The sequence below is a fragment of the Nicotiana tomentosiformis genome, chromosome 9 (assembly GCF_000390325.3).
Source record: "Nicotiana tomentosiformis chromosome 9, ASM39032v3, whole genome shotgun sequence".
Lineage (NCBI taxonomy): Eukaryota > Viridiplantae > Streptophyta > Magnoliopsida > Solanales > Solanaceae > Nicotiana > Nicotiana tomentosiformis.
The window spans coordinates 39886183-39900730 of NC_090820.1; the positions used below are offsets into that span (position 1 = coordinate 39886183).

Sequence of the window (14548 nt, forward strand, 5' to 3'; positions counted from 1 at the left end):
CGGTCCGGCCAACTCTGAACCGCCTCTACCTTCTTCGGGTCTACCTGAATACCCTCACTGGACACCACGTGTCCCAAGAACGCTACTGAACTGAGCCAAAAATCACACTTGGAGAACTTTGCATAAATCTTCTCCTCCCTCAACCGATGTAACACAATCCTCAGATGTTGGGCATGCTCCTCCTGGCTACGAGAGAACACCAGGATATCATCAATGAGTACAATAACGAATGAGTCAAGATAATGCTGAAACACACTGTTCATCAGATGCATGAACGCTATTGGGGCATTGGTCAGCCCAAAAGACATCATAAGAAACTCATAATGGCCATATCGAGTTCTGAAAGCTGTTTTAAGAATATCTGAGTCCCGAATCTTCAACTGGTGATACCCTGACCTCAAATCAATCTTGGAGAACACCCTCGCTCCTAGAAGCTGGTCAAACAAATCATCAATACACGATAATGGATACTTGTTCTTGATTGTGACCTTGTTCAACTTCATGTAATCAATGCACACTCTCATAGTACTATCATTCTTCTTTACAAATAGAACTGGTGCACCCCAAGGTGACATGCTAGGCCGAATAAACCCCTTATCAAGGAGTTCCTAAAGCTTCTCCTTCAATTCCTTCAACTCTGCCGGTGCCATACGATACGGTGGAATAGAAATGGGCTGAGTGCCCGACACCAAATCAATACTGAAATCAATATCCCTATCGCGCGGCATGCCCGATAGGTCTACAGGAAACACATTCGGAAAATCTCACACCACCGGAACAGAATCAATAGCATGGGTCTTTGCACTAACATCCCTCACAAAGGCCAGATAAGATAGACAACCCTTTTCAACCATCCGCTGAGCCTTCAAGTATGAAATCACTCTACTGGGAACATAGTGTATAGATCCACTCTACTCAACCCTCGGCAACCCCGGCATCGCCAATGTCACGGTCTTAGCGTGACAATCTAGAACAACATGACATGAAGACAACCAATCCATACCCAAAATCACGTCAAAATCGACCATACTAAGCAACAAGAAATCCACTTTAGTCTCCAGACTCCCAATAGTCACCACACATGACCGATATATACGGTCCACAATAACAACATCGCCCACCAGCGTAGACACATGAACAGGTGAACCTAGAGACTCACGGGGCATATCCAGAAAATGAGCGAAATACGAGGACACATATGAATAAGTGGAACCAGGGTCAAATAATACATAGGTATCTCTATGGAAAATTGAGACAATACAGGTAATCACAGCATCCGAAGCAATGGCATCTAGTCTGGCAGGAAGAGCATAGAAACGGGCTTGGCCGCCCCCTGATCGGCCTCCCCCTCTCGGGAGGCCCCTAGCTGACTGGGCTCCACCTCGAGCTGGTTGGGCAGGTGGTGAAGAAACTTATGTTGATGTCATAGACTGGCTCCTCTGCAGAGCTGGACCTCCCACTAGGCGGGGACACTACCTCCTCATATGACAAAACTTTCCACACTCATAGCAACTCCCCGGTGCTGGTGTTGGGAACTGAAGGGAGCCCCGAGCATCTGGATAACTGGTAGAAGGACCTGGCATAGACGAGCCTGAACCGATAGAGCACGGGACGAACTCTAAGCTGGGAGAGCACTGAGAGATGAATGGCCCTACTGATAACTGTGTGAACCATGGCCATATGATGCATCACGGTGAACTGGGCGAGCCGTCTGAACATGTCTAAAAGGACGACCTCTATCGTGGTGGAACTGACCCCCAAAATGAACACCGCTAAATCCACCCTGACCACAAGGCCTCTTGGCATCCCTCTCGACCCGCTCTTGGCTGCGAACTATCTCAATCTGACGAGCAATATCGACAACCTCATCAAAAGTAGCACCATACACTCTCTCTAGTCATAAGCAATCGCAGTTGAAAAGTGAGGCCATCTATGAATGTAACGACCTGACTTGTCGTTTTAAGAATTAATGCCCCGTTCAGCGACTTAAGGTCCCCGAGCAAAATCGTAACATGTATTATGACTTGCGTGTGCAATCGAGTTTGGAAGTTGGAAGATTTGAAATTTTATGAGTTCAATTTGTAGTGCCGAGGTAAGCTAATGTGTAAGGCCCCGTGAATTTTTGATTCTAATTTGAGCAATTTCGAGCTTAGGAATACAATTTAATTTAGACCCGAACCATATGAGTGGATAAGGTTATTCGGATACTTGGGGATAAATATTTTAGTAATCTTTGAGTGTTGTAATAATGGGGAACCCTTGGATGTTAATTTCAAAGCAATAAGACTAAAGAAAATACAGTGAGCTATCTCCCCATAGCGCAACTATAGCACAGGAGGGAAGCGGAAAATTTTAGCAAACCAGTGAGCTAAAGCCTTATAGCGCAGGGATAACACCAGTGGAAATATACTGTATCCGATTTTAGCAAAACAGTGAGCTAAAGCCTTATAGCACATGTATTGTTGATTTCTTTGGAAAGTTGTAATATTTGAGCACTTAATGTGCAATTTGTGATATGTTGTAATATTTGAGCACTTGACGTGCAATTTATATGTTGTAATATTTGAACACTTGATGTGCAATTTATGATATGTTGTAATATTTGAGCACTTGATGAGCCATTTGTGATATGTGAGCACTTGTTGTGCAGTTGTTGAAATCATATTTACTTTGGGACTACTGAGCGGTATTCCGAGAGATCCCCCTGCATATTTACTTTGGGATTACGGAACGGTATTCCGGGAGATCCCCCTGCCCTGCATATTTACTTTGGGACTACGAAACGGTATTCTGGGAGATCCCCCTGCCCAACATATTTACTTTGGGACTACGGAACGGTATTCCGGGAGATCCCCCTGTCCTGCATATTTACTTTGGGACTACGGAATACTATTCCGGGAGATTCCCCTGTCTTGCATATTTACTTTTGGGACTACGAGGCGGTATCTTGGGAGATCTCCCCTATCTCGCATATTTACTTTTGGGACTACGAGGCGGTACCTCGGGAGTGCCCTTTTGTTGATATTTTTCTATGGATACACTTGCCTTTGGTTATTTTATTTTTTCGTGATATGTAAATTTTTGTCTTCTTCGGTGATGTACTATTTGACTTTATTATTATATGTTTTGTACTCCTTGTTGTATTGTGTCTGCTTTGTATTTTTAATACGAGACTCTGAAGATTTATATTTCTCGTTTTTACTGATTTTTGCTGACTGGATTATTTTAAATAAAAGAAATTTTCTATTATGTTTTAAATTAATAAGTATTACATCCAAATCGGTAGTTTATCTGATACTTTAATTTAAGTGCAAAAATGTCATTTTCTTCACTCAAACTATTTCTAAATAAATTGACCGTGCAGATTCTTTTATATATTGATATTTTTGACACGTGAGTTGTCCGTACAGTTGTGATAGAAACATGGGCACGAGGTGCCGTGGAAATATGAAAGTGGGTTGAGACCTATATTTTTATGAATATGAAATGAGGTGTCACAAGGTGACTTTTATCTGAAGGAATTATATTCCAAAATTTTATTTGAAAGAATTTATTATTTTTGAAAGATGTATAGTGAAATAATTATATTTGAAGGACTTGATTAATTGGTTATACTTGTATTCATTATTTGTTGAGCAATATTTATGATGTTCTTGATGCCCCGATGTGTATATCACTGGTTGATTAGTTTTGTCATCATTGTTATTTATTTCCTATTATTTTTGTATGCCATATTGCACAGGTTATTAGACTATTGAGTGTCTTGACTGTACTTCGTCACTACTCCATTGAGGTTAGTCTTGATACTTACTGGGTACCGACTGTGGTGTACTCATACTACAGTTCTGTATATTTTTGTGCAGAGCCAGGTATTGGAGCTATCGGACTTGGACAGAGTAAAGTGTGATCGCAAGGATTTAAGGTAGAGCTGCTTGGTCGTCACCGTTCCTTAAAGTCTTTCTATTTTATTGTACTGTTAATTATTAATCAAACAATATTGAGTATTCGATCCTTGAGATCATTTCATGTATTCAGTTAGAGTTCGTGACTCAGTATTACCAATCTTGGGAAGGTGTTATAATTATTTCCGTTGTCGGTTTCGATAAAAAATAAAATGGCTCGAAAATGTAATTATAATCAACTTACCTAGTCTTAGAGACTAAGTGCCATCACGACGCCTGTGGTGGGATTTTTGGGTCGTGACAATGAACCTCCTGATCCTCTCCCTATCTGTGGGAACCAACCAGATAGCATGATGGGCCAACTCTGAAATCCTCATCTCATACTATGTCACGGACATATCACCTCGACGAAGCTGCTCGAACTACCTGCGTAGCTCCTCTTTGCGGGACTATGGCACGAACTTCTCCAGGAATAGACCGGAGAACTGTTGCCATGTAAGGGGTGTTGCGCTGATCGGCCTATGCCTCTCGTAAGCCTCCCACCAACTGAAGGCAGCCCCAGAGAACTGAAAAGTAGTGAACGAGATCCCACTGGCCTCTAGAATACCTGTGGTATGGAGTATCCTATGGCACTATCCAAGAAACCATGTGCATCCTCTCCCTCGGCACCACTTAAAGATGGAGGCTGAAGTTTCCCAAACCTCTCCAATAGGCGCTGCTCATCATCAGGCATGACAGGAACCACATAGTCCTGAGCAGATGCAACCGGCTGGGCTGGTGGTACCCCCGGTGTTTGGAATCCATGTACCATCTGCTTTAGTGTGCGGGCGGCGGGAGTTTGAGCACCTCCCCCGGCCTGAGAAGTGGCTGTTGCGGCCGGAACAGAGACCACCTGAGCAAGACTGGTACACGCGGTCAGGATCTGAGCTAAGGCCTCCTAAAGGCCTGAAATCACAATAGGCACAGGTGGTGCCTGAGGTTGTCCCACAGGCTCGTCCACAACTGGATCCTGCTCCTGAATTGAGGCAACTGGTGGATCTATAGGTGCTGCCCTAGCTGCGGTGCGAGTTGCACCTCTGCCCCTACTACGGCCTCTACCACAGCCTCAGCCTTTTGCGACCCTGACTAGTGGTACTGGTGACTATCCATACTGCCCCGTAGTACGTGTCCTTACGATCTGTGAGAGAATTAGAACAACAAAAATTTAGTTACCAGAATCAAAAAATTCACACGACAAGAATTCAAGAATGTGAAGTTTCTTAAGGATTCGGCAGCCTCTCGAAGATAAGTACATACGTCTCCGTACCGATCCACAAGACTCTACTAAACCTGCTCATAACTCGTGAGACCTATGTAACCTAGGCTCTGATACCAACTTGTCACGACCCAAAACCTAACCTGTCGTGATGGCGCCTATTGTGATACTAGGCAAGCCAACATTTCCGAAACACTTTCAACATTTAACATAAATGACTTAAGACATTTTAAATCAACGGAGTTTTTTTTTCCTTCATAAAAACGGGGTAAAACCCAATAGCATAAGTGCGGAAAAAATTAGCCTGACATCGGGGTGTCACTGAGTACATGAGCATCTATACCAGGAGCAGTCTAATACAACATCTAAGGAATAAGAACTGAAATGCGATAAAGATAATGAAGGAGAGCCAAGACCTGCGAATGCCGTGCAGCTACCTCGATAGTCTCTAGTATCAGCTGCTCAATTATCAACACCCGATATGACAGGGAACACCTAGATCTGCACATGAAGTGCAGGGTATAGTGTGAGTACAACCAACTCAGTAAGTAACAAAAATAAATAAGGAACTGAGAAGGTAGTGATGAGCTATACAAATACAGTTCATTTTCAATAGTCCAGCAAAGAATAGACATGCTTTCAAATCCGGTAGTTTAAGTCAACTCAGTTTTATACAGTTCAAGTTCAGGTGATCCGGATATAACATCCTTCAGAAATTTTACAACAATGATAAATAGCAACTAAGTGCATCAACAAATGAAAATCAAGTACAGCCTCTCAGGGCAACAGTCAATAGATAGATGCGCTCACTGGGGGTGTGCAGGCTACGGAAGGGCTCCTTTCAGCCCAAGCGATATATCGATGCAGCTTGCAGCCCAACCCAATCATATAAATAGCCATAAGGCTCGTTGCGGCGTGCAACCCGATCCACAGTCCATAAATAGCCATAAGGCTCATTGCGACGTATAACCCGATCCATATACTCTCACATAGCTTACAGCTCGGCACTCAGGCCCTATCTCAGCCACTAACCTCTCCAGCCCTCTCGGGCTTTCAGAAATCATACAAATCAGCCAAAAGAGATAATATCAAGTATCAACAAGAAAACAATAAGAAATGGAGATATGACGTGCAAGTCAAACTGTGACTGAGTACAAGACAGCAAATAACGGCTAATTCAAAAACAACACTACCGCTGAGGGTCCCAACAGTGATATCATATGGCTTAAACATGGTTTCTAACATGAATGACAGTCAAATTTCTAGAAGATAGAGAGAACATGTATTAACAATAAGCTATTTAACTTAACAGTCTCGCAGGACGGACCAAGTCACAATTCTCCCACGGTGCACGCCCACACGCCTGTCACCTAGCATGTGCGTCACCTCCAAAATAATCACATCATACCAAAAATTCAGGGTTCCATACCCTTAGGACCAGATTTAAAACTGTTACTTACCTCAAGCCAAAGCGGCACAAAATCCTACTCCGAAATGCCTTTGCCCATCGAATCAGTCCCCAAACATCCTGAATCTAGTCGCAAGAAGTACGATACAATTAATATAGGCTAAAAGAATCAATTCCACAAGAAAATATGAAATTGTAAGCCAAAATCCAAAATAGGCTCAACCCGCCCCCGGACCCACGCCTCGAATTCCGACAAAAGTCATAAAATACGGATACCCATTCACTCACGAGTCTAACCATATAAGAATTACCTCAAATCACCTTCCAAAACTCGAAATTATAGCCTATGAAATTTCTACCATTTTCCCCCAATTTTCCAACTCAAATCCCTAATTAGAAGATGAAAATAGCAATAGATTCATGAAATATAGTCCAATCCGAGTTAGAACCACTTACCCCCAACAATCTCCTTGAAGAAATCTTAAAATATCGCCTCACACCGAGCTCTCCAACTCCTAAAATCAAAATGGGAAATCAATCCTCGAAATCTTGTTTTTCTGCCCAGTAAACTCGCTTCTGCGAGCGTTCAACCACACATGCGGTACCGCACCTTCGTAAATCCATCGCAGGTGTGAAAATGACTTAAATAGATGGGACCGCATCTGCGAGCTTTGGGCCGCACCTGCGAGCCTGCTCCTGCGGTTTGACTTCCGTATCTACGACCCTTGCCCAGGCTGCCCATACCGCTTCTGCGACCATCACTCCGCATATGCGGATGCGTAGATGTGTCTCCCTTCTCGCACATGCGCTGACAGACCTTCTTGATCAAAAGCGTGCATGCGCCCTTCACATCGAACGTGTGATCCCGCACCTGCAGTCTCCTTATCGCAGGTGCGAAACACCAGAAACCAGCAAAGCTTCAGCAATTGCATAAGTCCAATATTTCATCCGCTAAGCACCCGAATACACCCGGCCACCGGGACCTCAACCAAATATACCAACCAGTCCTAAAACACCATACGAACTTAGTCGAGCCCTAAAAACACGTCAGACAATGCTAAAAACACGAATCACCAACTTCAAATTTCTATAACCGATGCCGAAACCTACCAAATCACATCCGATTGACCCCAAATTTTGCACACAAGTTATATTCAACATTACAAACCTACTCCAACTTCCGTAATCGGAATCCGATCCCGATATCAAAAAGTCAACTTTCGGTCAAAATCTCCAAAAATTTGACTTTCGCCATTTCAAGCCTAAATTATCTACAGACCTCAAATTCACAGTCCGGATACGCTCCTAAGTTCAAAATCACCCAGCGGAGCTAATGGGACCAACAAAACCCCATTCCGGAGTCGTCTTCTCACAGTTCTGACTACGGTCAAAATCCTAAGATTTAAGCTTCTGTTTTAGGGACTAAGTATTCCAAAACACTCCGAAACCAAAAACAAAACTTTCCGGCAAGTCATATAAGTAGAAACAGACACGAGGAAAGCAGAAAATAGGGGATTGGGGCTAATACACTCAAAACGACCGGTCAGATCGTTACACCACCACACCTTCAGCAATAAGGTCGTGAAAAATAAGTTGAAGCTCTTGAACTTGGGTTCCAACTGTTTTGCTATCTATCATTTTATAGTCAAGAAACTTGGCAACCATAAAATATTTCAAGCACACATCTTCAGTCTTGTACTTCTTCTCAAGTGCATCCCACAATTCTTTCGAAATATTCATAGCATTGTATACATTGTACAAATCATCCTCCAAAGCACTTAGGATGTAGCCTTTGCAAAGAAAATCTGCTTGTTTCCATGCCTCAACAATCATAAACTTTCCATTGTCTGGCATGTCGGCGACATGCACTAGAGGGTCTTCACTGTTGAATTTCTACATACCAAGCGTGGTAAGCCAAAAGAACACCATTTGCTACCATCCTTTGAAGTTGGCTCCAGAAAATTTCCCTATTTTTTCGGCCGGTGGCACAACAGTTCGGCTTGACGAGGCTATCGTCATTGCACAACAGTCGCAGAAGGATTTTCATTTTCAATTGCCATTGCTCACTGTCAACAACAAAACAGTTTAATTAATGGTAGAAAATAAAATAGTAAACAGTACTGTAATTAATAATAAATATTACGTAAAACAAAAAACCGAAGTTTTTATATACTGTTTCACAAGAAAACGATGAAGTTTTTATGTTCTTCAAATCGTTTCTAAATTTTAACACTCTGATAAAGTTTTTATATTTTCAAATCAGAAATAGAAAAATTCAGGAGTAGAATACTACAAAGGTTTTAATCTCCAAAATAGAATACAGATTACAATATAAAGTAATTTCCTTAAGATTGTTAGCAATCTATATTACTATAATATAATATTACTAAATAGTAAATTTCTGTAACATAAAACAGAAACAAGAAAAACAGAAATAAGGCAGAAATTGGAGATTGTCAGAAACCAGAATTAGTAAATATATTTCGGAATAAAATTGAGCCCACTGAATGCACAGTGTGTCCTTAAAAAAATATTTTTCGAAGTACCCGAGGTGTTGGAATATTATCCTCCCAGGATATAATGATTTAACTCACCAGAGTATCGGTACCAAAAACGTCGGTGAACAGCGAACTACTTAATGGCTATAAATCACACTGGAATTTTAATTGTGCAGAAGAAGGAGAAGAAGTTCAGAAAATTTCGAAAGGAAATATTCTGGGATCAAGGCATATTTATAGTCATTTTCTGAAAAGTTTGCAACCTTTCAGAAACAGCCATGGCTGTTGGAACAAGTGGGAACGTTCAAAATATTCCGAAAAAGGAATTTAAAAATAATCCGGGAAAGAAACGGACTGGGTCGCATCGCGCGCGGGTCTTGGGTTGTTCCGGTTGACTTTTCGATAATTAATTAAATAATTAAAAGAAATTTTGTCCATAAAGATTAATCCATCGATCTGAAGTCGAGCCAAGCGAGCGAGTAACGACGGCGCGAGACTTACCTTCTTTCAAACCCATTTAACACCAAGGGAAGTGCTTTCTCAGTATAAGCACATTCTCTTTTATTTTCACCACCAATGAGGGACACTTGCTCTTTCCAAAGCATAAGAGAGCTTACTTTCCCTTCACATTTCTTCCCTCCATTTTCCATTCACCAACCTTCAATCCCAACATTTTCATATATAAATTTTTCTCAGTGTCAAAAATTATGGGTTCAATTGAACCGTCGCTGGAACACTACGCTCGTCCTTCGAACAAAAGATGCAGGTATATAAGTGTATTGAATAGAATGCAAGACCATACAATTTTTTTTGCATTGACAAAGTCATTTTAACCGGGGGCACATATAGAGTATGGTCACCGGGTTCATCTGAACCTACTACTTTCGTCATGGAACATAATTTTATATGTAAAAATTTATAAAAATTACAACAAATGGTAAATCTAAACCCGTAATTTTAAAAATACAACGAGTTCAATACTAAAAACCTTAAAGTTGAACCCACATAATCTAAATCCTGAATTCGCCTATGATAATTCAACTTACATTCTATGATTCTAAACAGAACTTAAGCAATACTGTCATTAAAAATTTATAATATATATCTCCTTTCCTTTTCATGCACGTGGCACTAAAGACTGTCAATTTAATTGGTTGGTGGATGAAAATTCACTAATTAAGAGTGTATTTGGTAGGAAGGAAGTTATTTTTTGTGAAAAATATTTTTCATGGATTGGTATTTAGTTGATGAGTAAAAAATATTTTTCGAAAAAAATATATATTAAAAATTAATAGTAATAATATTTGCATATCAGAGGGTGTTTGGTGAAATTTTTGATTATTAAAGCTTAATAATAATATCAAAAAATAATATGAAGTAAAAAGTCAAGATTGTTCCACTAAAAACCCCATTTTAATCTGATACCAACACAAACAAAAAGAAAGTCATGAAAATATTTTCTTGAAAAATGATTTCAGTTGTGTCAAACACACCCTAATATATACAACAATAATGGTAATTTGCTTTTTTTTTTTCTAGCTTTCTTTAAACCCCCCAAAAAAAAATAAACGGAAAAGGGTCAAAATTATCCTCGAACTATCAAAAATAGCTCAAATATACCTTCCGTTTGTTTTTGGCATCAAATTTGTCCTCACCATCTAAAAATTGGACCATTATTGCCTTAAAAACTAACGGCTGCCACATCAGCGTTTGAACATATTTAAATATTACGGAAAAATAGTCAAAATTGTCCTCGAACTATCAAAAATAGCTCAATTATATCCTCCGTTGGTGTTTGGTACCAAATATGTCCCTGACGTCTAAAAGTTGGACCATTACTGCCCTAAAAACTAACGGCCGTCACATGAGCTCATGTGAACAACAAAAGTCTATCTCCAATAGACGGTCCTCCATCTTGACAAAAGTCTCCACGGATAAAATTTCTTTCTCCATTTTCATTTGTTGACTCATCTAAGTGTTGATCCTTCCAAATAATTAAAGCCACACCAATCTTATTATGAGAAATTTAGTTGGGTTATTCTTAAAATTCACAAATCTGTAAAAAAATTCAATATACTATACAAAAAATAAAATACCAACTTTTATCACGTAAAATAAAAAATCTTATCAAAAAAATGGTGGAGAACAACAAAAGTTTCATATTGCGTACTCCCATGGCTAGCTATCCAAGCTCATAGCTCAAAAATGTCACAAATTAGTTATAAAAATATATCCTTTTAAAAACAACTCTTATAAAAAAACTCGAAAACCATTAGAATGAGACCATCCTCTAAAATACTATACCCTTCCACTTCCGGCCTTCATCAACAGAAAAAAAAAAAAAAAAAGATCGACGGCAAATAAGACCTAGACCCAAAACCTCATAAAAGATACACTTTTAGACACCACCTAATCATTTCCCTACTCACTGGCCTAGCTAGCAGGCCACCTGAAGTGCTTCACTGCGCCTTCACGGGAAATGCAGCAACCCCTCGCAGAAAATGGGTTCTTGTGGGTGGAGAAGGTTTTTTTTTGGTCATGTTGTACTGGCATGTCAACATGATTATAATATTTAAATAGGTCCAAAAGTTGATGTGGTAGCCGTTAGATTTTACGGCAAGGACATATTTGGTACCAAACACAAACGGAGGATATAATTGAGCTATTTTCGATAGTTTGAGGGTAATTTTGACCCTTTTTCCGTAATATTTAAGTATGTCCAAAAGTTAATGTGACAGCCGTTAATTTTGAGGGCAATAATGGTCTAATTTGTAGATGGCGAGGATAAATTTGGTACAAAAAATAAACGGAGGGTATATTTGAGTTTTTTTCGGACAGTTCGATAACAATTTTTACCCTTTTCCGAAAAAAAGAAATGTTAGAAGAAAGTAAGACCAAATAGTATGACGTCGTATCATCTCGTGTGCCGCTTTCTAATTCGATAAACTATTCAGTATTCGGTCCCATATATACAATTTCCTCTTGCCTTTCTTATAAAATCACCAATAAGCTCAAACTCAATCAAGTAGGAACATCAATTCAGTAGGAATAAAAAATGGCGTCTTTTCCACATTACCTTTCCATCTCTCTTCTTCTTCTTCATTCCATTCTCTTCTCCGTTGTCAAATGTGATGGTAACTTCTACGCCGTTTTATTTTTGCTAAATTCTTGATTTTGGTTCAAAGTTACTAACTTTATTATCATTTGTCCTTCATTTTATCTTAATTTGTTGTTATTTTCTGATTTGATTGCTAAAACGTTTCTTTTTTTTCTTGTGTATTTGAAGTGTTGAGCTTGTTCAGTTTTAGCTCTATTGTTTCATTTGGGTTAAAGATCTGGATTTTTATTGCTGTTTGATACTTAACTTGATTTTGATATTCTTTATCTTGCTTGCTAGTAGCAGTAGAGTTGTTGTGTCCTGATTGTGCATTTGAGTTTCATGTATTCCAATTTATTGATGGAAACTTCAAATATTTTGAGCTTTTCTTGAGCAAGAGTTAGAATTAAGTTATTGAAGTGTGTATATATATATTATCATTTAGGGTTAGATCTGCTTACCAAATTTGATGGATGAGACAGATCTCTGCTTTTATGCTGTCATTCTTTAAAATGGTTCTGGAAATTAGTTATTCTTTTCAGATCACTGGCTTTTTAGTGTACTACCAGATTGTTTTAGCTTAAATTTTTCGCCCTACATTAAGAGGGGCTTTAGGGATTAGTTCTCTGGCCTTGTTTAATTATCAATTTTGTTCTTGGTAAGTAATTTAGAATCATGATATTTTTACCTAGGTAAATGATCCTGATAAAAATAAGTTTATAACTGACTGAGCTCTCCCCTTTAGCATATCAGAATTGGAATGTGAAAGAACAGGTGGGAGTGGCTGATTTTTCCTGGTCTTATGGATTAGTGCTGGTAATATTGGGACTAACGGAAAAGTTTTCTGACTTGAATCCAAAGCTAATCTTACTTTAGGTTGATGGATTTTCATCTTCAGTGCAAGTGATTTTATTCTCGATGAGGATACTTCATTATTTTGGAAGTTGTAGAACTTAGGCTAGCAAAGTGAGCTTAATTCTATTGAGGGAACGATCCTTTGGGTTCAACTGAAATAGCTTAAACTCTTTATAAGTGATGAGATCTGATCTGTAGGATCTCGAACTTTAGCTATTGACAGGCCTTATATATGAGCCAATTTTTTTATTGGAATGGTTTTTAAGCCAGTTCTTCTTATCATCTTTATCAACCATATGCTTAGATCATTGTAGATCATTTATACCAATCTTTTGCCATTTTCCACTAAAGGAGGATCACTGGATCAGAGATATTTGAAAAATTCATTCGACAAATATGCGCTTTTACTAAACAGTATCTCAAGCAAGTCAACTCTGAACCTCTCTCGGGCTGAGGAGACCGGAGTGTGCTAATGTTCTTTGAGAAATGGATTGAAGAATTGAAATGTAGAAAGGAACTTCTAGCTGAAATTTCTTTTCAGTTTGGAATTCCTTCTTCTTTTTTTTTGGGTAAGGGAAAAAACTAGATGACATGCTCCACACTTTGTAACATTTCATGAATATAAGTTTCAATTTTTGATTTACGTCCCACACCATATTGTAAGTGAATTTTATTAAATTTATCCTTTCAAGCTTATGATTTATACCCGATTGGGAGTCTACTTAGTCTTTTATATGGTTATCATCTGCACTTGGGTGTTTCATGTTTGTTACTTTGATGCAGACGAGGAAGACAACCTTCTTCGAGGTATAAACAGCTACAGGGCATCCCTAAATTTGACAGCTCTACGCGAGAATGACAAAGCAAAATGCCTTGCTGATGAAATGGCTGACCAGTTTAAAGACCAACCATGTACAAACACAACAGGTGCCAATACTGTACCTGGCACCGAACCTCAGTTCTCTGACTATCCTAAACTCCTTTCTAAATGCGACTTGAACGCCACAACCACAAGGGACGGAATGATAATGCCAGCTTGCGTTCCCAACCTTGTCTCTGACCTCGTTCTTTCCAACTACACGAAGTCTCAGTACTCTAATTATCTCAATGATACCAAGTTTAGTGGTGTTGGAATTGGTTCCGATGATAACTGGATAGTTGTGGTTTTGACCACAAACAACCCAGAGGGAAGCTTTACGCCCGATACTAGTTCAGCAAACCTAGCCTTTGGCCTTGGTCTAATATCTCATGCAGTGTTTATACTTGTGGCATTTTTCCTCTTACTGTGAAAATGTTGAACCCTTAACACACTTTGTTTTTTTCCCTTTTTTCACATCTGAGTGTAGTTTCTTCCTGGGGCTGTTACTAGTACCTGATTTTGTTGTTTGTAAGTGATTTCTTAATTGTGATATTCTAATTGAAAGAGAGAGATTATCAGCTATTATTCATTTATTCCTATGAGAATGTACCTTAAAAGACTCCAAAAGGTGTGCCACAAACACATTCCCTTGTCTCAGTTATTTTCTTGTATTG

General features: G+C 39.4%; 1 protein-coding gene across 1 annotated transcript; it reads left to right on the plus strand.

The window, feature by feature from the left end:
• Positions 1-11983: 11983 nt before the first annotated feature.
• LOC104098267 (uncharacterized GPI-anchored protein At5g19250-like) lies at positions 11984-14501 on the plus strand. Its single transcript, XM_009604957.4, has 2 exons — positions 11984-12197; positions 13799-14501. Exons 1-2 carry the CDS (start codon positions 12119-12121, stop codon positions 14302-14304), a joined length of 585 nt encoding a protein of 194 aa, XP_009603252.1. The 5' UTR covers positions 11984-12118; the 3' UTR covers positions 14305-14501.
• Positions 14502-14548: the final 47 nt, after the last annotated feature.